The 22,946-nt window shown below is 43.5% G+C and overlaps 1 protein-coding gene across 3 annotated transcripts; it reads right to left on the bottom strand.

Annotated features, from left to right (window-relative positions):
* Window positions 1-4,674: 4,674 nt before the first annotated feature.
* Window positions 4,675-22,871, bottom strand: NOP2 (NOP2 nucleolar protein). Of its 3 annotated transcripts, none has more exons than XM_069754113.1 (17): window positions 22,784-22,871; window positions 19,620-19,769; window positions 18,984-19,023; window positions 18,812-18,879; window positions 18,424-18,734; window positions 18,276-18,325; window positions 16,963-17,057; window positions 16,626-16,822; window positions 16,425-16,514; window positions 13,527-13,614; window positions 13,315-13,455; window positions 13,074-13,213; window positions 11,328-11,417; window positions 10,965-11,087; window positions 10,391-10,488; window positions 10,172-10,302; window positions 4,675-5,730 (listed from the first exon to the last, which is right to left on the bottom strand). In XM_069754113.1, the coding sequence occupies exons 2-17, from the start codon at window positions 19,726-19,728 to the stop codon at window positions 4,973-4,975; spliced, it is 2,529 nt and encodes an 842-aa protein (XP_069610214.1). In that variant the 5' UTR covers window positions 19,729-19,769; window positions 22,784-22,871; the 3' UTR covers window positions 4,675-4,972. The 3 variants fall into 3 exon arrangements, with proteins under 3 accessions (XP_069610214.1, XP_069610215.1, XP_069610216.1); XM_069754114.1 differs by having other exon boundaries at window positions 4,676-5,730; window positions 22,667-22,839; XM_069754115.1 differs by having other exon boundaries at window positions 4,822-5,727.
* Window positions 22,872-22,946: the final 75 nt, after the last annotated feature.

Raw genomic sequence — 22,946 nt, 5'->3', positions numbered from 1 at the left:
AGATTATCAGATTTATTGGATGATAGGACTCCGGATTAAAGGAATTTTGCTGTTTAATTTTTTAGTACAAAAGACCTAAATGACAGAAGTCACCTAAAGATCTAAACCTAGCGAAACACAAAGGGTTAAAAGTCAGGTCCTGAGCGCAGACCCCACTGAGGAAGCCGTCCTAAAATGAAACATGAAGATGTTGCCCATAACAACCGGGTCCACGCTTTCTGCCATTTTGTAAATGAAAGCAGCCTAGGTTACCGGAGGCAACTGCTAATATCCCCCCACCAGTCTCATATGATGGGGCTCTATAGAAAGGATAATCTTCCCTAATATTGATAGGATTTACAGGGAGCTGTAACGGCGGCCATGTTACCCTGAGGGTCTGAAACCACGACAGCTCTAGTGTCATCCACCAAGGAAAATACATATAAAAATGGTGCCTTTATGGGGATGTGATAGCATACGCCCCTCTTCTGGCACAGGAGCGCACTTAGTATAATGGGGGACACGTACAAAACTGGGGTGTCGCATATCACGGTGGTACTACACGTGTATACAAGTCCCGAGCTTTCAGACAGCGCCTCAACGGGGGCTAGTTATTGTGCATCCCCTAAAAACATGCTATTAAAGGAGTATACTCTACAATATGAATTTAGTGTGCAGGTTCTCAGTTTATCAGTGCACCATATGGCGGCACATTGTCCGACTCTTATATGTCTAAATCCTTGGGGCGATCATAGAGCCTCGGCCCCTTCAACAAATGTAGCTTGTGACGGATGACTGACATTTGTTCTATATGACTCACACAAAAAATAAAAATAGAAGAAAAAAAAGTACAGGAAAAAAAAAAAAAGGAAACTCCCTGTACAGTTTCTTCTTAAAAAGTCGAATTACAGCTTCTGTAATCACTGGGTGGAGGAGGTCAGACACAGAGATCCAGGTTGGAGAAAATAAAAAATGAAGCAAAAAAAGAAAAAAAACAAAATCAGTAAAACCTGGCATTAGGTTATCCATGTTGAACGTGCGGCACGTCCTCATCAGCTGGGGTTTAGTGTACGTTCTCACGGAGAATTGTCACTGTGGACCTCCCGCCCTGATACCCACCGGTGTAAATAACGTTTTCACGTACCGCTCCTAGTTCCTGGCATTATGGAGATGAGGGAATCCGCCTTTGCATTGAGCATCGTTGCAATTACAGTTAATAAAATGTAGAGAGGAAAAAAAATCCAAAAAACTATTTTTTTTTTTTTAATAAAATCATAGCAACCCCTCTAAATATAAGCAAACTCTGCAAAGCTCCGATTCTTCACATTGATGTCAAAAGTGTGCAATAAACTAATGTGCCGTCATCTTCTAAAGCTCTGGTTGCTGTCAGTGAATGGATGCACGATTTTTTTTTCTTTGTCACAACCAGAGATTGAAGATCTGCTGTGATCAAGTCCAACTGATATAGGGGCAGAATTCACAACAAGAGCGCCCTCTAAGGGCCAGGCTTCACACCATGGCTGCCGTTTAACCACACAGTATCTGAAAACCACAACAATATGCATTTTTACGGCAAATTTGCAGAAATTTCCATAAATGACCATGTCTGATTTGAAGGTAGATAGCAGCATTATTTGTTAAATCTGTACAGACATTTATGTTCCCATTCACTAACAGCAAGTAGAGATCTTGAAAATGCTGAGACATTCTAACAATGTGTATTATACGTTTCCTAGTCCGCTGCATGACGGTAAGGGGCAGACGATGGCGGTGTGTGGGGCAGACGGTGGCTGTGTGTGGGGCAGACGATGGCGGTGTGTGGGGCAGACGATGGCGGTGTGTGGGGCAGACGATGGCGGTGTGTGGGGCAGACGATGGCGGTGTGTGGGGCAGACGATGGCGGTGTGTGGGGCAGACGATGGCGGTGTGTGGGGCAGACGATGGCGGTGTGTGGGGCAGACGGTGGCGGTGTGTGGGGCAGACGATGGCGGTGTGTGGGGCAGACGATGGCGCTGTGTGGGGCAGACGATGGCGCTGTGTGGGGCAGACGATGGCGCTGTGTGGGGCAGACGATGGCGGTGTGTGGGGCAGACTATGGCGCTGTGTGGGGCAGACGATGGCGCTGTGTGGGGCAGACGATGGCGCTGTGTGGGGCAGACAATGGCTGTGTGGGGCAGACAATGGCTGTGTGGGGCAGACAATGGCTGTGTGGGGCAGACAATGGCGGTGTGTGGGGCAGACAATGGCGGTGTGTGGGGCAGACAATGGCGGTGTGTGGGGCAGACAATGGCGGTGTGTGGGGCAGACAATGGCTGTGTGTGGGGCAGGCAGCAGAAGTTTCTCACTTCGACCTCCGCCAACAATGGCCGCATCTGTTCCCAGCTGGTATCCCCTCCCCCCCAACATAAAAAAAATCTGCAAGAACAACGCACCACCCTTCACTTTACAGTTTCCTAAAAGTGAAGTTCCACCTTGTATCCAAGGTATTTAATCCCGAGGCCTCTACATGGAGGCATTTACACCACTTTGTTTTGTGCAGTATAATACCATAGTTAATTAACCCATTATCCACCAATGTCCTTTTTTTGGGACGCCTAATCTTTTGCTTCTAGCAACTAAGATTTTATAATTTTTAAAACTAGGTTCAAATTTTTTGTGTTGTGTTTGTAAAATGAATGTTTTCAAAATAGGAAATCATGTCATTGTCATTTTTAATTGAATATTGGGACGCCCTTTTCTGAAAAATCCATAAAATGAAAATTTATAATTTGGCAAGTAATGGGTTAATCCTATGGATTGGCAGAATAATACAATTACAAAAAACAAAGTTGCTTGAGATAAAGGGGTTGCTTAAGATTAGAAAAACATATGTAGATACCAACGACGGTTGCGACGTGTGGCAATGCGTCGCTAATGTTAATCTACGGGGCAAAAACGAATCCTGCAAACAACTTTGCAGGATGCATTTTTTCCCATAAACGACGCATTGTGACGTATTGCAAAAAACGCCAGTGTGAAAGTAGCCTAATGCACGCGCTCCGGCCGAGCGCTTCCCTGCACTGACTGTGTCAGCGCCGGCCGTAAAGCAGAGCACAGCGGTGCCGAAAGCGGTTTTAACCCTGTGGACGCCGGGAGACGTGACAGACATCGGAATGTGAGTATGTAGTATTTTTCTTTTCTTTTTTTTAAACTTTTACAATGGTAACCAGGGTAAATATCGGGTTACTAAGCGCGGCCCTGCGCTTAGTAACCCAATGTTTACCCTGGTTACCAGTGAACACATCGCTGGATCGGCGTCACACACGCCGATCCAGCGATGACAGCGGGTGATCAGCGACCAAAAAAAAGGTCCTTATCATTCCCCAACGACCAACGATCTCCCAGCAGGGGCCTGATCGTTGGTCGCTGTCACACATAACGAGATCGTTAGCGGGATCGTTGCTACGTCACCAAAAGCGTGACGTTGCAACGATATCGTTATGTGTGACTCCCCCTTTATTACCCAGGATTTATCTAGAGACCACCAGCACCTTCATTGTATATTCACGGCCAGGCTGCCGCTCAGATTAAGATAAGGCAGACATTGCGTATATTTATATTCACCCCCATGTTCGGAGCTTAAAGATGAAGACACTTAAGGCAAATTACTTACATTGATTTTTACGTAAGTGGCTCTTAGCTTGCAAGACAGCCTATTTAAAGGGGTTCAATGTAGGATCAAAAGAGGTCCAGCCGCTAGGACCCCCACCAATCAGTGCAATAAAGGGTCCGTGGCGCTTACATATCCTTCACTTGTTACCCACAGCAGCTCGTCCATACAGGTGGCCAGAGGTCCCCAACCAATCATCATCATTGGCTTTTCTCATGGTTAGGGTAACGCGGCTCTTATTTATAGGATATAGGAGCCAGACCTGCACGAGTCAAACATTTATGGCAATAAATATTGCAAAACTGAAAAAAAAAACACTTAAAAAGATTAACATGTTGAACATTGTGAATTTACGCTTGTCTAATTGAAGCAGCCCGATGTCCATATTTTACGAGTGACGCCCCAGAATTCCACATTCTCCTATTTCAGGCACAGCTGCTGACTTCCATACATGAGGGTAAAGGACAGCGACAGCTGCCGGGTAACACGCCCTGTCTGTACTCAGTATGGACTTCTATAATCTGTGACTTATGGCGGGATTAATACACAAGTGATTGCAGACAATGCTCTCAGTATCCTGGCAGAGCACTGAGTGGGAGAGGTTTAATAAAATAAAAAAAAATGGTTCATCTTTAAGCACAATTTCACATCCCAGAATAACATTTCTGCATGTATAACTTCGGTGTCCGGCATTCAGCTGAAAAGGATCTTTGGGAGGAGCATCATGATGAGGGCAGCCCTGTCTGTCAGATTGTCTCAGCCAATAAGCACTGCTTAGACCATCCCCGGTGATGCTGATTGGCTGAGGGTACTAGACTGACCAATAGAAAGATCTCTCAACTGTTTATTTGAAATCTTTCCAGCTGGATGCCAGACAGCAAACACTACTGCTTTTCAGAGCTGTATAGGAGGTTCACTCTTATGAATGCTTGTACTAAAATTCCAAATTATTTTCCCTTAGTTGATAAAAAAAATCCTGCCCAGAACATCTGTCAGTGGAGAATGTCACCTTTACAACACACGCAATCCATGTTTTTTTTTTTTTTTATATACAAATTTATAATAAAACATGAAGGTCACAATTGACAAAATCAGCAGAGAGTCCATGGCATGGAGTTCATTGCCTGCAGAGCATCTCAGCCGCCCTAGACAGTCCAAGCTCTTGCAGAGCATCTCTGGATCCCAGAGTCCACGTGTAGAGAAGACCTTGCACATATGGAGCCCACACGCTGGTCATATTGTGGAGTCGTGCGGGCCAGCTCGTTGTTCTCGATATATGGGGTAGGATGATTACTGATCAGGGGACCAGTGCAGAACAGGAGATGGTGGATGGGGTCTATGGTACTATTTACTCTTCTTTTTCTCTTTCTTCTTTTTTAATAAAAGCTTCTTTTTCTTCATGAACATCTTCTGCTGCTTTTCATCCACCAGGTTCTCCCATTCCTCTGTTTTAAGAACTGACAGCTCTGGTTTTGCCGGAGGCATTTTCTGCCCAGGTTTTGCCGGAGAAGCTTTCTGCCAAGGTTTTGTCAGTGGGGCTTTGTTCCCTGGTTTTGCTGGAGAGGCTTTCTGCCAAGGTTTTGGCGGAGGTTTCTGCCCAGGTTTTGCTGGAGGTTTCTTCCCTGGTTTTGCAGGAAAAACTATCTGCCCATGTTTAGCCATTGGGTCTTTCTTCCCTGGTATTGGCGGAGAGGCTTTCTGCCCAGGTTTTGCCGAAGGGGCTTTCTGCCCAGGTTTTGCTGGAGAGGCTTTCTGCCCAGGTTTTGCCGGAGAGGCTTTCTGCCCAGGTTTTGCTGGAAGGGCTTTCTGCCCAGGTTTTGCCAGAGGGGCTTTCTGCCCAGGTTTTGCCGGAGGGGCTTTCTGCCCAGGTTTTGCCGGAGAGGCTTTCTGCCCAGGTTTTGCCGGAGGGGCTTTCTGCCCAGGTTTTGCCGGAGGGGCTTTCTGCCCAGGTTTTGCCGGAGGGGCTTTCTGCCCAGGTTTTGCCGGATGGGCTTTCTGCTTCTTCTTCAGTTCTTGGGTGGCTGGTTTGGAGCTTGCACCCTTCTGTCCGGCTTCTTTTTTCTCTGGGTCAATTTGTTCCGTCTGATCAGCCTCAGATTCTTCTGCCACATTAATGGAAAAGATAAACGGAATTAGAAATTTGCAAAACAAACAGAAGAACAACCCATTCAAATGATCACATTTTAGCCTCTTTAGACTTAGTGGAATATTACATTACATTATTTACATACACTTTAACCGTGGAGAACTCATGTACCGCATGACAGACGCCATTCACTTTACTCAGCGTCTACTAGTAGTTACTGTGCATGTCTAAGCGCGTCATAGGTGTAGAGGATTGCCGACCAATTAAAAACCGTGGGATGGTCCTACAGACCAATCTCACTCCTTACGGCGGATATAAAGATTTTGGCGAAGGCCTTGGCCAACAGACTAACCCATGTGATTGATAAAGTAATCCACCCAGATCAATCTGGATTTATGCCCAACAAATCTACAGCAATCAATTTAAGGAGACTATATTTAAATATGCAAATTCCAGCCGAAAATGCTGGAAAGAGAGTGGTGGTGTCTTTGGATGCCCATAAGGCCTTTGATTGTGTAGAATGGAATTACTTGTGGTCGGTTCTGTTGTGCCTTGGGTTCGGGCCTAAGTTTATATCTTGGGTGGGGTTGCTATACTCCTCTCCAATGGCAAAAATTAGAGTAAATAATAAATTATCTGATAGTTTCTCATTGCATAGGGGTACAAGGCAGGGGTGCCCATTGTCTCCGTTGCCATTTGCCCTAGCTGTGGAGCCCTTGGCCGCTAAAATAAGGGAGGCACGAGAGATAAAAGGATTTGTCTATGGAATGAAGGAAGAGAAGTCTCTGTATGCTGACGATATTTTGTTATTTTTGGGGGACTCAGGGGAGAATCTGGATAACGCGGTGGCATTAATTGAGGAATTTGGGGAATTCTCTGGACTCAAAATAAATTGGGACAAATCGTGCATTATGCCCATTGATGAGGTAGAAAGGGGTACTGAGGAGGTGGAATAAGGCATGGGAAAAAGTTGAACAGATTAGGGGTGTCACGGGCCTTACCAAATACTCACCTATATGGGATAATATAAACTTACAAGAATTTAAGCAAATGGAAGGATATGGGCCATGGAGAGAGGCAGGAATTAGAAGGATGGGTCAGCTACTGGGTCACGGGGGACTTAAGTCATTTGTGGAGTTACAAACAGAATTCCAGTTATCACATTTAAATCTATATCATTATAAAAGAATTCAGCATGCGTATCGGTCGCAATGTCGGAGAAAACTTATTGAGATCCAGACTGATATCACGCTGGCTTCCATTTTGGAGAACAGCGGGACAAGGGGTTCAATTTCAGAAGTGTATAGAGATTTATTATTCACCTTTCTAGCCAAACATCCCATCAAGTCTAGAGTGAAATGGGAAGAAGCTGAATTGGGAGAGATAAATGATGATAGATTGGAATCTATTCTAGAATATGTGACTAAGATCTCTATGAGCGAACCTGGGAGGATGTCTCAATTATACGTGATACATAGAGCTTACAGAACTCCCGATAGACTGTTCAAGATGGGTTTGAGGTCTGATTCCGAGTGTCCACGATGTTCGCAGGAACACCTGTGGTGGAACATGATCGCATGAGGATGGAATTTTTATATTCTCTATGTTTCGATATGGATTTAATCAAGAAAATGTTTTTCTCAATATAATTTAAAAAAAATAATATAGTGTATTATGAAATAAAAAGGTTATTCTTAGAATATTTAAATCTTGTCTTATATGTTTTGTATGGGCCTAGTATAAAGAATGGAATTATATGTAAGGGTTATGCTACCTTGTAGCTGTCCTATTTGTAACAGCTGACTCGGAGGGGTTAGCTGAGACATTTGGACGCTATGTGGCGCCCGGAGTAGCCTGAAGAAGGTGCCGTCCGGGTTGTCAGGGTAGGTTTAAAATACCCACATAATGATTAAGATGAAGATGTTCTTAAAGTTGGCCCTGGTATAATATTACTAATATATTTTTATTTAAACTCGTACATAAGTTGGTACGTAATATAGTGCAGGCGACCGAGTAGATTGCGGAGTAGGACTGATCTGCTCTAGTATCAGTGTGGCCATATATACAGTTAGGGCCAGAAATATTTGGACAGTGACACAATTTTCGCGAGTTGGGCTCTGCATGCCACCACATTGGATTTGAAATGAAACCTCTACAACAGAATTCAAGTGCAGATTGTAACGTTTAATTTGAAGGGTTGAACAAAAATATCTGATAGAAAATGTAGGAATTGTACACATTTCTTTACAAACACTCCACATTTTAGGAGGTCAAAAGTAATTGGACAAATAAACATAAACCAAACAAAATATTTTTATTTTCAATATTTTGTTGCAAATCCTTTGGAGGCAATCACTGCCTTAAGTCTGGAACCCATGGACATCACCAAACGCTGGGTTTCCTCCTTCTTAATGCTTTGCCAGGCCTTTACAGCCGCAGCCTTCAGGTCTTGCTTGTTTGTGGGTCTTTCCGTCTTAAGTCTGGATTTGAGCAAGTGAAATGCATGCTCAATTGGGTTTAGATCTGGAGATTGACTTGGCCATTGCAGAATGTTCCACTTTTTGGCACTCATGAACTCCTGGGTAGCTTTGGCTGTATGCTTGGGGTCATTGTCCATCTGTACTATGAAGCGCCGTCCAATCAACTTTGCAGCATTTGGCTGAATCTGGGCTGAAAGTATATCCCGGTACACTTCAGAATTCATCCGGCTACTCTTGTCTGCTCTTATGTCATCAATAAACACAAGTGACCCAGTGCCATTGAAAGCCATGCATGCCCATGCCATCACGTTGCCTCCACCATGTTTTACAGAGGATGTGGTGTGCCTTGGATCATGTGCCGTTCCCTTTCTTCTCCAAACTTTTTTCTTCCCATCATTCTGGTACAGGTTGATCTTTGTCTCATCTGTCCATAGAATACTTTTCCAGAACTGAGCTGGCTTCTTGAGGTATTTTTCTGTCTATTTTTGGTATTGATGAATGGTTTGCATCTAGATGTGAACCCTTTGTATTTACTGTCATGGAGTCTTCTCTTTACTGTTGACTTAGAGACAGATACACCTACTTCACTGAGAGTGTTCTGGACTTCAGTTGATGTTGTGAACGGGTTCTTCTTCACCAAATTAAGTATGCGGCGATCATCCACCACTGTTGTCATCCGTGGACGCCCAGGCCTTTTTGAGTTCCCAAGCTCACCAGTCAATTCCTTTTTTCTCAGAATGTACCCAACTGTTGATTTTGCTACTCCAAGCATGTCTGCTATCTCTCTGATGGATTTTTTCTTTTTTTTCAGCCTCAGGATGTTCTGCTTCACCTCAATTGAGAGTTCCTTTGACCGCATGTTGTCTGCTCACAGCAACAGCTTCCAAATGCAAAACCACACACCTGGAATCCACCCCTGACCTTTTAACTACTTCATTGATTACAGGTTAACGAGGGAGACGCCTTCAGAGTTAATTGCAGCCCTTAGAGTCCATTGTCCAATTACTTTTGGTCCCTTGAAAAAGAGGACGCTATGCATTACAGAGCTATAATTCCTAAACCCTTTCTCCGATTTAGATGTGGAAACTATCATATTGCAGCTGGGAGTGTGCACTTTCAGCCCATATTATATATATAATTGTATTTCTGAACATGTTTTTGTAAACAGCTAAAATAACAAAACTTGTGTCACTGTCCAAATATTTCTGGCCCTAACTGTAAGTTCTGAAGCAGTTGTTGGAAGTATGCCACAACCAATATGGCGGTTCTGGGCGCCTATGCGCAAGCGCACTGCACTAGTATGGCGTTTTTAAGGCGCCTTTGCGCAAGCGCACAGTAATACACACCCCACGGTTTTTAATTGGTCGGCAATCCTCTACACCTATGACGCGCTTAGACATGCGCAGTAACTACTAGTAGACGCTGAGTAAAGTGAATGGCGTCCGTCATGCGGTACACGAGTTCTCCACGGTTAAAGTGTATGTAAGTGGAATATTATGACGAATTATTGATTGGGATACTTAGTAAGTGATCTGAATATAGGGATAATTTTATAAAAAAACATCATAGGAGCACGGAGCACTTTACACTAAGGCACCTTATGTTAATGGTCTATGAATATAATATACGAAGTATGCACTGTATGATATGTGTATCCTCTTTGGCTGTAATTATTGTTGGGATTACTATAAATCGACACCCTATTGTAACACCCATTGCTCGAGAAAGGCTCATTCAGAGCCGAAACGTCGCCCAGACAAGTGGGTTGATCAAAATCCTGCACGTCTAAACACTGCAATGATGGAGTGCTGCCTCGTTTTTTTCTTAATATTTTTCTTAATATTCTAAAACCTAGCTATTGATGTAAAATCCAAGAAAACATGTTGAAGCTATACTTCAACACTTAATTCTGCTGGGAGTCGCAGTGCTACACAATCAGTGATATCTGCTCACCCATGGCACTGAACTAGCGCTCACCTTCTTTACTAGATGGGATCTTATTGGAAAACTTTCTAAGTTTGGCAATAAAGAACCCGTCCATGTTGTGCTTGTGAGGATAAAATCTGCGAGCCAGGCGCAGAGACTGGTGGAACCGTCTCTCCTTATATCTAAAGGAAGGAGTCAAAAGTAAATGTATTATAAAATCACGTCGCCCCCAGAATCGTCCATTAAAAAAAGATCCAACATGACGCTTACTTCACAAATCCCTCTGTGCCAAAGTCCAGACCTGTTGGCACAAGTTTGACATTTCGCTTGTTCAGGGCGTAATCCACCACGCACTCGTTCTCCTCCACCTGTAGGCACAAAATGGCAAACTCTTGGCATACTTGCTTCCCAGTGCCATGATGGATCCAGCATGAGCAGCTCGGGAGGTCAGTGCCGGCTCTGGAAATGATTTCTGGAAGTCACGGCCCAGCTGCAGCCAGTGCTTGGCTGCAGCGCTTACATGAGAAAATAAGGGGTTCTTCTATTCACCTTTCCCCTGCAACCAATCACAGGCTGCAGCGGTGCTGTGACTTCTGGAACTGGGGCAGATCTCTGCAGCTGCGAGTATGACTTAGATTATTATTTTAAAGTCATTCAAGGCTGAAATTTTCTTTCATTTCAGGTGTTCAACAACCCCTTTAAAATGTAAGTTATTGCTGTCTGCCATCGGCCATTCTTTAGGCTAGGGGAAGGGGTGACTAGTGTTTGCCAATGGTATAAGTGAAAGGAAGCAAAAAACAAAACAAAACAAAATAGTATTAGGCCAAAATGTAGTGACGCTTACTGTGATAGAGCAAGTACAGTAGACCAGGAATCCACCGCTTGTGGATTGGGCATCGAGAGAGTCGATGGCGCTCAGGATCAGCTCCTTCTGGATGTGTGCGCACCTCTGGATGTCCTGGGCATTCTGCATATACACGAGAACCATGTCAGACTATATGTAATTACACAGAACTCCCAATTCACACCCAAAATAATTGACCTCCAACCTGTGGGGGTCCACCTATTGCAAACTACAACTCCTGGCATGCCTAGAGTTGTAGTTCATAAGCTTTGGAGACCACTGACCTTTATAATATACAAGCATTAATCTACCCAACCAATCTCTGATGACCACATGAGAGCCCCTAACCCTTATGTCACCCACCTTGTTAGTTTTTACAGAAGGATCTTTGCTGATTATCCCGGTTCCGCTGCACGGAGCATCGAGGAGAACCCGATCAAATCCTCCGAGAACCTGAAAACAAAGGGAAAAAATAATCAATATCCATAAAATAGGGGATAACTTCCCGATTGTTGAGGGGCTGACCTTTGGGACCCCCAGGAATCTAGAGAAGAGACCCATTTGAATGGAGCAATTGTGGGCATGATCGGCTACTTCTCCATTCACAGCCTCGATTCTTGGGAGTAATGAGGGTCGGACGGAAGGTGACTGGGAAGTTCTGCCCTATCCATTAGCTATGGTATAACTACCAAACATGGTACAACCCTTTAAATCTCTGCAGAGGCAAGATGATGGAAAGAGAAGGCGTTCACTATGTCACACAAACGTCTGTATCTAAGGGAATCTCAGCCACATTCACTTTGATTGCCCGGGTACAGCTGCTGAGCTCGCACAATCTGGGATGATACACTCACGCCCCCGTTTATAACCTTCGGCCCCCTCCGTGCCGTCTGCTGTTACTAACATGATGCAGAACGGCCGGTGGTGCAGAGATCACTGATACCAGTGTGGTCCTATAATCGGAGCCACCGGGTAACAAGTCCGTTCATGACATTTCTTCCTCCTGAATCTTCCTCCATCACTGGTGAGTGATATTACTGAGAAGTGAAAGGAACGGAGCAACTCGGCCACGCAGTGGAGACCCCGTAATGTTACAGAGTGGGGGGGCCGAGTGCTGCGGAGCAGAGGGCAGATAAGTCATCAATGCTCTGCTGACCCCGTAACTGACCAGACCTCCTCTGGCATCAGCACAAACACTGCGCCCCTGCCAGAAGCTTCATGGCCGAGCAGCAGCGTGCAGCCGTACATCACCAAGCACAATGCTGAGCGTCGGATGGAGTGGTGTAAAGCCGCCACCACTGGACTCTGGAGGAGACATGTTCTGTGCAATGATTGATATCACTTCTCTATCTGCGTCTGATGGAGGAGTCTGGGTTAGGCGATTCCAGGACGTTACCCCGACTGCATTGTGCCCCCTGTACAGATAGTGGAGGAGGATAATGCTATGTGCTGTTATCAGGGGGCGGCCTCGGACTCTTAATTCCACTGACGGAAAATCTTAATGCTTCAGCACCAGACATTGAGGACAATTGTAGCTTCAGCTTTGTGGGAACAGTTTGGTGAAGACCCTGTTTTGTTCCCATTAATGTGCCCAGTGCACAAGCTCCATACAGACATGGAGGGGAGAACATGAGCGGCCGCACAGAGCCCGGACCTCAGCCCCATCCAACACCCAGACTGGAGATTGTGAGCCCGGACGCCCCAACATTGGGGTGTGACCTCACGAATGCTCTTCTGCATTAAGGGACTAAAGTTCCCACATACTTTAGTCTTTAAGGTGGGCACAGACATGTTCACTTTATGGAGAAAAGTACATGATTTTGGAGGAGGAGATTAACCTGCATTAATTAGGTTATTCTAACCTGGCGAATGTTGACCCCTGGTACGTGCCCCCCAATGATCGCTCTATGAAGCTGACGCTAGATAAGGGTCTTCTACACAACAATGTGCTGGTTACACAGGAAACAAAAATAGTTTCAGAGGAATAGACCCGCGAGATCATCGTTTTCTCACCCGCTGGGGATGGTTAAGCCCATCACCTCCAGATCGGTGGAGAACCCTCCTGTCTATGCGTCGTTGTGGAGACACTACAGGATTTATCTCCCTCACCTCAGAAAGCTTCCGACCATCATAATTGCAGATTATACAGTTGGTGACTCCCAGTCTGTGCAGGTTTCCCACCACACTGCGAAGACGCTCAGTGTTCATGTCATTGGCGACAACGACCCCCGTGTTCTTCATCAGTTGGGCTGTGGAGACGGTAACATCGTCATATAACCGTGAAACCACCAAAAGGGAAGACCCCAGAATATACAACATATCCGTAACCGAAGCCCCCCGCTTTACTCACCCATATAACTGGTCTTCCCACCAGGAGCGCAGCACATGTCCATGACACGTTCATTTTCTTGAGGCGCTAAAGCGATGACGGGTAAGAGACTGGAGGCTCCCTGAAGCATGTAATGTCCAGCCAGATACTCCGGAGTGGCCCCTGGAAGGAGAGGAAGCTTTATATACCCCATCCCGAGAAAGACCACGCTAGACAGCGTACCCCAAACTTACCTATTGGCACAGAGGAATCATAGATGACCAACCCAGTCTTTGACCATTTCCCCAACGGGTCCAAATTGACGCCACGGTTGATAAGAGACTAAAAAGAAAGCAAGAACATGGAGTAGTATTATAGTAGTTATATTCTTGTACATAGGAGGCAGTATTATAGTAGTTATATTCTTGTACATAGGAGCAGTATTATAGTAGTTATATTCCAGTACATAGGGGCAGTATTATAGTAGTTATATTCTTGTACATAGGAGCAGTATTATAGTAGTTATATTCTTGTACATAGGAGCAGTATTATAGTAGTTATATTCTTGTACATAGGAGCAGTATTATAGTAGTTATATTCTTGTACATAGGGGCAGTATTATAGTAGTTATATTCTTGTACATAGGGGGCAGTATTATAGCAGTTATATTCTTGTACATAGGAGCAGTATTATAGTATTTATATTCTTGTACATAGGGGCAGTATTATAGTATTTATATTCTTGTACATAGGGGCAGTATTATAGTAGTTATATTCTTGTACATAGGGGCAGTATTATAGTAGTTATATTCTTGTACATAGGGGCAGTATTATAGTAGTTATATTCTTGTACATAGGAGCAGTATTATAGTATTTATATTCTTGTACATAGGGGCAGTATTATAGTAGTTATATTCTTGTACATAGGGGTAGTGTTATAGTAGTTATATTCTTGTACATAGGGGCAGTATTATAGTAGTTATATTCTTGTACATAGGGGCAGTATTATAGTAGTTATATTCTTGTACATAGGGGCAGTATTATAGTAGTTATATTCTTGTACATAGGAGCAGTATTATATATTTATATTCTTGTACATAGGGGCAGTATTATAGTAGTTATATTCTTGTACATAGGAGCAGTATTATAGTAGTTATATTCTTGTACATAGGGGCAGTATTATAGTAGTTATATTCTTGTACATAGGAGCAGTATTATAGTAGTTATATTCTTGTACATAGGAGCAGTATTATAGTAGTTATATTCTTGTATATAGGAGTAGTATTATAGTAGTTATATCCTTGTACATAGGGGGCAGTATTATAGTAGTTATATTCTTGTACATAGGGGCAGTATTATAGTAGTTATATCCTTGTACATAGGGGGCAGTATTATAGTAGTTATATCCTTATACATAGGGGCAGTATTATAGTAGTTATATTCTTATACATAGGGGGCAGTATTATAGTAGTTATATTCTTGTACATAGGGGGCAGTATTATAGTAGTTATATCCTTATACATAGGGGCAGTATTATAGTAGTTATATTCTTATACATAGGGGGCAGTATTATAGTAGTTATATTCTTGTACATAGGGGGAAGTATTATAGTAGTTATATTCTTGTACATAGGATCAGTATTATAGTAGTTATATTCTTATACATAGGGGGCAGTATTATAGTAGTTATATTCTTGTACATAGGATCAGTATTATAGTAGTTATATTCTTATACATAGGGGGCAGTATTATAGTAGTTATATTCTTGTACATAAGGGCAGTATTATAGTAGTTATATTCTTGTACATAGGATCAGTATTATAGTAGTTATATTCTTATACATAGGGGCAGTATTATAGTAGTTATATTCTTGTACATAGGATCAGTATTATAGTAGTTATATTCTTATACATAGGGGGCAGTATTATAGTAGTTATATTCTTGTACATAGGATCAGTATTATAGTAGTTATATTCTTATACATAGGAGCAGTATTATAGTAGTTATATTCTTGTACATAGAGGACAGTATTATAGTAGTTATATTCTTATACATAGGGGGCAGTATTATAGTAGTTATATTCTTGTACATAGGATCAGTATTATAGTAGTTATATTCTTATACATAGGGGGCAGTATTATAGTAGTTATATTCTTGTACATAGGGGGAAGTATTATAGTAGTTATATCCTTATACATAGGGGCAGTATTATAGTAGTTATATTCTTATACATAGGGGGCAGTATTATAGTAGTTATATTCTTGTACATAGGATCAGTATTATAGTAGTTATATTCTTATACATAGGGGGCAGTATTATAGTAGTTATATTCTTGTACATAGGATCAGTATTATAGTAGCTATATTCTTATACATAGGGGGCAGTATTATAGTAGTTATATTCTTGTACATAGGGGCAGTATTATAGTAGTTATATTCTTATACATAGGGGGCAGTATTATAGTAGTTATATTATTGTACATAGGAGCAGTATTATAGTAGTTATATTCTTGTACATAGGAGCAGTATTATAGTAGTTATATTCTTGTACATAGGAGCAGTATTATAGTAGTTATATTCTTGTACATAGGGTCAGTATTATAGTAGTTATATTCTTGTACATAGGGACAGTATTATAGTAGTTATATTATTGTACAAAGGGGCAGTATTATAGTAGTTATATTATTGTACAAAGGGGCAGTATTATAGTAGTTATATTATTGTACAAAGGGGCAGTATTATAGTAGTTATATTCTTGTACATAGGAGCAGTATTATAGTAGTTATATTCTTGTACATAGGGGCAGTATTATAGTAGTTATGTTCTTGTACATAGGGGCAGTATTATAGTAGTTATATTCTTGTACATAGGAGCAGTATTATAGTAGTTATATTCTTGTACATAGGGGCAGTATTATAGTAGTTATGTTCTTGTACATAGGGGCAGTATTATAGTAGTTATATTCTTGTACATAGGAGCAGTATTATAGTAGTTATGTTCTTGTACATAGGGGCAGTATTATAGTAGTTATATTCTTGTACATAGGAGCAGTATTATAGTAGTTATATTCTTGTACATAGGGGCAGTATTATAGCAGCTACATATGTAGATTATACACGATAAATGTTAAATATGAGATGAGGAGGTGGTTATACCTGTGCAAGGTCACGTCTTCTGGTCTTCAACGTGTTTGTTCTGATGGTTACTGGACGTTGAACCTCACAGGATTCCAGAAAGTCTACTAACTTTAAAAGAAGAAAGAGAAGTAATATTTGGTGCAGAAGACATTGTCCAGGACATCACTTCTTGCATTTTTCAGCATTTCCATATAACTAAATCTTAATGGTAAATCTCACCTCTGATACTGGAAACAGGTCACTGAGCATTTCGATCATGTAGTCGCCATAACTGTAGTAGGTAGCGAGATCCCGCCGCAGCACAGTAATGTATTCCTTCCTCGTATGCTGTCCCCCTCGCTTGGCAAAATCTTGCAAAACAGCTACGATATCCTTAATCCGTTCTTGCACGCTGGTGAGGTCCAGATGTGTGGAGACTAAATAGTGATGTAAGGAGGTGGACACGACATTGACGGCATACTACACTTATGTGTATGACGGAAGGAAAGACATACTTCTGACTAAAACCCCAATATGAACTACACCCCTAAATAGAGACCATAACAAACAAGGATACGTTCTTGCTCCATTTCCTCTGCAGTTGGCAGGGTAAAATGCTCATCACCGTCTACATTGAGCTGAATGTCTTCTTCATCCTCTATCTCCTTCTCCCTGTATGGAATGAGACCATTTTATAAGCAATTGATTGGTTTAGTGAATGACATAGTGGAGCAACACCATGAAGCAGAGGGAAGGAAAGGAAAGGCAGTGACCTTCACTACAGAACAGGAGGCAGAGAAGGAAGAGCAGGGAGCAGGAGGCAGAGAAGGAAGAGCAGGGAGCATCACTACGGAACAGGAGGCAGAGAAGGAAGAGCAGGGAGCATCACTACGGAACAGGAGGCAGAGAAGGAAGAGCAGGAATCACCAATATGGAGGCAGAGAAGGAAGGGCAGGGAGCATCACTACAGAACAGGAGGCAGAGAAGGAAGAGCAGAAATCACCAATATGGAGGCAGAGAAGGAAGGGCAGGGAGCAACACCAAGGAAGGGCAGGGAGCATCACTATGGAGCAGGGGGCAGAGAAGGAAGGGCAGGGAGCATCACTATGGAGCAGGAGGCAGAGAGCATCACTATGGAGCAGAGGGAGGGAAGGAACAGCAGGAAGCAATGTTATGGAGCAACACCAAGGAAGGGCAGGGATCATCACTACGGAACAGGAGGCAGAGAAGGAAGGCTACGGAGCAAGGGGAAGAGATGGACGGGCAGTAAGCATCACCACAGAGCAGGGGGAAGAAAAGGAAGGGCAGGAAGTATCACTACAGAGCAGAGGGAAGAGAATGAAGGGCAGGGAGCATCACTACAGAGCAGGAGGAAGAGAAGGAGGGCTATGGAGCAGGGAGAAGAGAAGGAAGGGCAGGAAGCATCACTATGGAGCAGAGGTAGAGAAGGAAGAGCATGTAGCAACACCACAGCGCAGAGGGAAGAAAAGGAAAGGCAGGGAGCATTACTACAGAGCAGAGGGAAGAGAATGAAGGGCAGGGAGCATCACTACAGAGCAGGTGGAAGAGAAGGAAGGGCAGTAAGCTTGAATATGGAGCAAAGGGAGAGAAGGAACAGCAGGGAGCAACACCAAGGAAGGGCAGGGATCATCACTACGGAGCAGGAAAAAGAGAAGAAAGGCTACAGAGCAGGGGAAGAGAAGGAAGGGCAGAAAACATCACTAGGGAGCATTACTATGGAGCAGGAGGCAGAGAAGGAAGGGCAGGGAGCATCACTACAGAGCAGAGGGAAGCGAAGGAAGGGCAGGGAGCATCACTACAGAGCAGAAGTTAGAGAAGGAAGGGCAGGGAGCAGAACAGTCTATAGGTTACCAAATTTGCTATTTTTACCTTTTACTCTTTTTCTTCTGTTTTTCAGCAGCTTTCTCAATTGGGAGAAGCTATAACAAGATGGGAAATCACAGAGTGAATATATGAAATACAAACGAACATATGAAGAGTAAAGCAGGTGAAGAAGACAAGATGCTGAAGGACCTACATCACCACCATCATCATCCTCATCCTCCGAGGAAGCGCCAAAGTCATCCTGTAGGTCATCATCACTGTCAGAAAGCTCCAGCTCTTCAGCAGGTTCATCATTTCCACTCTCTTCATCATCATCTTCATCATCTACTAGCTTTATAGGTTTCTCATCTCCGCTGTCCATCTTTTGATCACTGAAATCTTCATCCTCTTCCTCATCATCATCACTGTCCTTCCTCGCTCTCTTAACAGGTTTTAGCCACTCTGCGTTCTCATCACTGAATCCCGACAGTTTTTTCTTCCCTTTCTGGACGGCTTGCGCATTACCTAAGGAACAGTGAGATGTCAGCGGCGATAACGTGCAAGACGCGAGTGCAGCCGGGACGCAGCAGGCGACTTCTTACCATTCTGCTTTGCTTCTGGTTTACTCAACTTTACTTTCTTTTCTTCCACTTGCCGCCTTTTTGCTGCTCTGTGATGGGGATTAGAATAAGTAAGATGAATAATAAATCTAATAAAAAGGACCACAAGTCACACGCGGCAGACCCCCACAAGTCACACGCGGCAGACCCTCACCTCTTTCTGCTGCGGCTGGACAGGCGTTTTACTTCGGAGTCTATTTAAAAAAAATGGAAATCAACTTACTTTATCAATATTAGAAAATTCTTAACCAAGGAATATCAACATCAGAATCTATTAAAAATAAAAATCAGGATGAATAAAGGCTTTTGTAAATCTCCGCTTGCAGTCAGTGAATGAAACCACACACAATTATGTTACACCTCTCAGTCCACATTTGGGGTGTCCAGACACTCAGAATGGGAGGTGCGAGAGCGCTTTTAGCTTGTTATATGGACAGATCATTAAATAGTCGTCTCATATCGGCAACTAGCCAGAGCAGCTCTTCTCCCTACACCGTGGACCGGCCGTTCTCGGGCTCTGCAGCTCAGCTCCTATTAAAGTCATTGTGATCTGAGCTGCAGTACCCCAGAATGGCCACTACATGGTGTACGGATCGGTGCTTTTCCGGGGCGCTCACTGCACTCTCTCTATACACCCACAGGACAGCTGATGGATCGGATTGTCGGGAATTGGACTTGCACCGATATATTAATGTGTTCTCCATCAATTTCTAAGTCCTGGACAACCCCTTTAATTAAGGTCCAGCACAGGTCTCATTCACCGACACAGTTGTCCATACGTTGCACTTACCACCGTCGCTCAGGATCTTGCACAGCTCCTTTTCGGCTCCCGGTTGCTTTCTTGATTTCCTGCCGGGTCCTCGGGGCACTTTCTTGAGCGGGTCTAACTTCCTTCCCATGATGAAGTTTTAGGGATACGGCGGAGGTGTTTTATAAGCGACTGTGGGAGGAACAGAGAACGAATTTCAGGTCAAAGCAAAAGTACAAAACATTTTTATTGGGCTTTTATTAACCCCTTCCCGGATGCTTCCAGTCGCAGCGGTAAGCCACTTAAAATGCCGCTGTTACTTTCTGCCGTTGACATTTAAGGCATGTTGTCCAGGTGGCTATTGCCCACCCGCAGAGTAATCGCGGGGAGCAGATGGGTTGCCACAGACTAGGCTTCATAGGAGACTGGGATTTTACTTATATATTGCAATATACAGTAGCTGTAATGTAGTGTATAGCACAAGTGATCGAACAATCACAGGTTCAAATCTTCTAAGGGAGGAATGAACAAAAGAATATATAAAAAAAAGGTAAAATTATTAAATATTTAAAAAATAAATAAAAAAACATAGAAATGATTCCCTTTTCCTCCATTAAAAATATACATAAAAATATATTATTTTGTTGCATCTCTAAAAGTCTGATTTATCAAAACATAACATTATTGTAAAGTTATGGCTCTTGGAAAAAATTGCAAACTAGCCGTGCCAGAAAAGGGATAAAAGTGTATAACTGACATAGACATTTATAGCATAATAGCATACCCCAAATGTAGACCCCCTCACCGGACTATTGACGTGAATACTGGATGCTGCGCCCAGGCTCAGAATAAATCTAGAGGTAGTCACAAGTGTGTGTGCCGGCGTCTATACATTGTGAGCCTGCAAGCCGGAGCTGTCAGTCTCCTCTCCCAGGTGCAAGTACGATCTATGCGGCATCTAACACCATTCTTCTGGTGCAGACCAAATACATGTCTGAGTGCAGCTCTGGAGTATAATACAGGATGTAACTCAGGATCAGTAATGTAATGTATGTACACAGTGACTGCACCAGCAGAATAGTGAGTGCAGCTCTGGAGTATAATACAGGATGTAACTCAGGATCAGTAATGTAATGTATGTACACAGTGACTGCACCAGCAGAATAGTGAGTGCAGCTCTGGAGTATAATACAGGATGTAACTCAGGATCAGTAATGTAATGTATGCACACAGTGACTACACCAGCAGAATAGTGAGTGCAGCTCTGGAGTATAATACAGGATGTAACTCTGGATCAGTAATGTAATGTGTGTACACAGTGACTCCACCAGCAGAATAGTGAGTGCAGCTCTGGGGTATAATACAGGATGTAACTCAGGATCAGTAATGTAATTCATGTACACAGTGACTGCACCAGCAGAATAGTGAGTGCAGCTCTGGGGTATAATACAGGATGTAACTCAGGATCAGTAATGTAATGCATGTACACAGTGACTGCACCAGCAGAATAGTGAGTGCAGCTCTGGGGTATAATACAGGATGTAACTCAGGATCAGTAATGTAATGTATGTACACAGTGACTGCACCAGCAGAATAGTGAGTGCAGCTCTGGAGTATAATACAGGATGTAACTCAGGATCAGTAATGTAATGTATGTACACAGTGACTGCACCAGCAGAATAGTGAGTGCAGCTCTGGAGTATAATACAGGATGTACCTCAGGATCAGTAATGTAATGTATGTACACAGTGACTGCACCAGCAGAATAGTGAGTGCAGCTCTGGAGTATAATACAGGATGTAACTCAGGATCAGTAATGTAATGTATGTACACAGTGACTGCACCAGCAGAATAGTGAGTGCAGTTCTGGAGTATAATACAGGATGTAACTCAGGATCAGTAATGTAATGTATGTACACAGTGACTGCACCAGCAGAATAGTGAGTGCAGCTCTGGGGTATAATACAGGATGTAACTCAGGATCAGTAATGTAATGTATGTACACAGTGACTGCACCAGCAGAATAGTGAGTGCAGCTCTTGAGTATAATACAGGATGTAACTCAGGATCAGTAATGTAATGTATGTACACAGTGACTGCACCAGCAGAATAGTGAGTGCAGTTCTGGAGTATAATACAGGATGTAACTCAGGATCAGTAATGTAATGTATGTACACAGTGACTGCACCAGCAGAATAGTGAGTGCAGCTCTTGAGTATAATACAGGATGTAACTCAGGATCAGTAATGTAATGTATGTACACAGTGACTGCACCAGCAGAATAGTGAGTGCAGCTCTGGGGTATAATACAGGATGTAACTCAGGATCAGTAATGTAATGTATGTACACAGTGACTGCACCAGCAGAATAGTGAGTGCAGCTCTGGGGTATAATACAGGATGTAACACAGGATCAGTAATGTAATGTATGTACACAGTGACTGCAGCAGCAGAATAGTGAGCGCAGCTCTGGAGTATAATACAGGATGTAATACATAGATATCCATTCTCTGCCATGGAGACCACTTTTGCTGTCACAGTCAATTATAAGTAAATGCTGCATCAATTGGATGCCTGTGATTACAAGAAAGTTGTTTAATAACAGGATTATAAAAACATCTACAAAAAAATCCTACTTCCTCTCTGTGACCTAACACATTCTTGATGTGACCGCTGCAGCCACTCACTGGCCTCAGCAATCAAGCACCATACACGCATCACTGCTGAGGTCAATGATTGGCTGCAGCGGTCACGAGAGCGGTGGATGGTCGGGGAGCACAAGAGCAGCGGCGGGGGCTCAGTCACTAGAATTACAGATCATCTCCCGCCTCCTCTTCTAACATTTGACCTCACAGATACAAGTAACGTTTCGGGGATACAGGAACTTGCACCCCAACCGGGGGACGTCTCCACACAGGGTGCAATGATGGGGGGCGCAGAGGTGGCCATAGCACTGGGGGCCCGAAACCACCCCCTGCAGTAGGAAGGACTGTGCATCGTGGACCCGCAGCGACGCCTCGTCCTGCTCTAAGATTTGATCACATTTTAGAAAGAAAACAAATAAAAGTGAAGTTAATAATAAAAGTCCACCTTAAAGAGTTAATTTTCAAGGATCGACCACGCTCCTTCTCAATACAACAGAAGTCCTATAAAGGGGTCTCTGCAGCGGACCAGCGCCCCCGAGAATAACGCTCCCCCTGCCCTCACCTCTGACCCGCGGCCCGGCTCGTCGCTCCTGCTCCCTCACGTGTTGGAGGAAAGTCGCCTGCTGATGACGTCGGCGCCCACGTTCCTTCCACAGGGATGACGCGTACGATCACATGACTGAGACTCGGCAAAACGCGGAGATTTTTGTTTGCGAAATGTCCCT

This window comes from Ranitomeya imitator, chromosome 2, assembly GCF_032444005.1.
Source record: "Ranitomeya imitator isolate aRanImi1 chromosome 2, aRanImi1.pri, whole genome shotgun sequence".
In the NCBI taxonomy this organism is placed as follows: domain Eukaryota; kingdom Metazoa; phylum Chordata; class Amphibia; order Anura; family Dendrobatidae; genus Ranitomeya; species Ranitomeya imitator.
The sequence above is the reverse complement of the archived record's forward strand: the minus strand, read 5'-3'. Positions and strand labels throughout refer to the sequence as shown.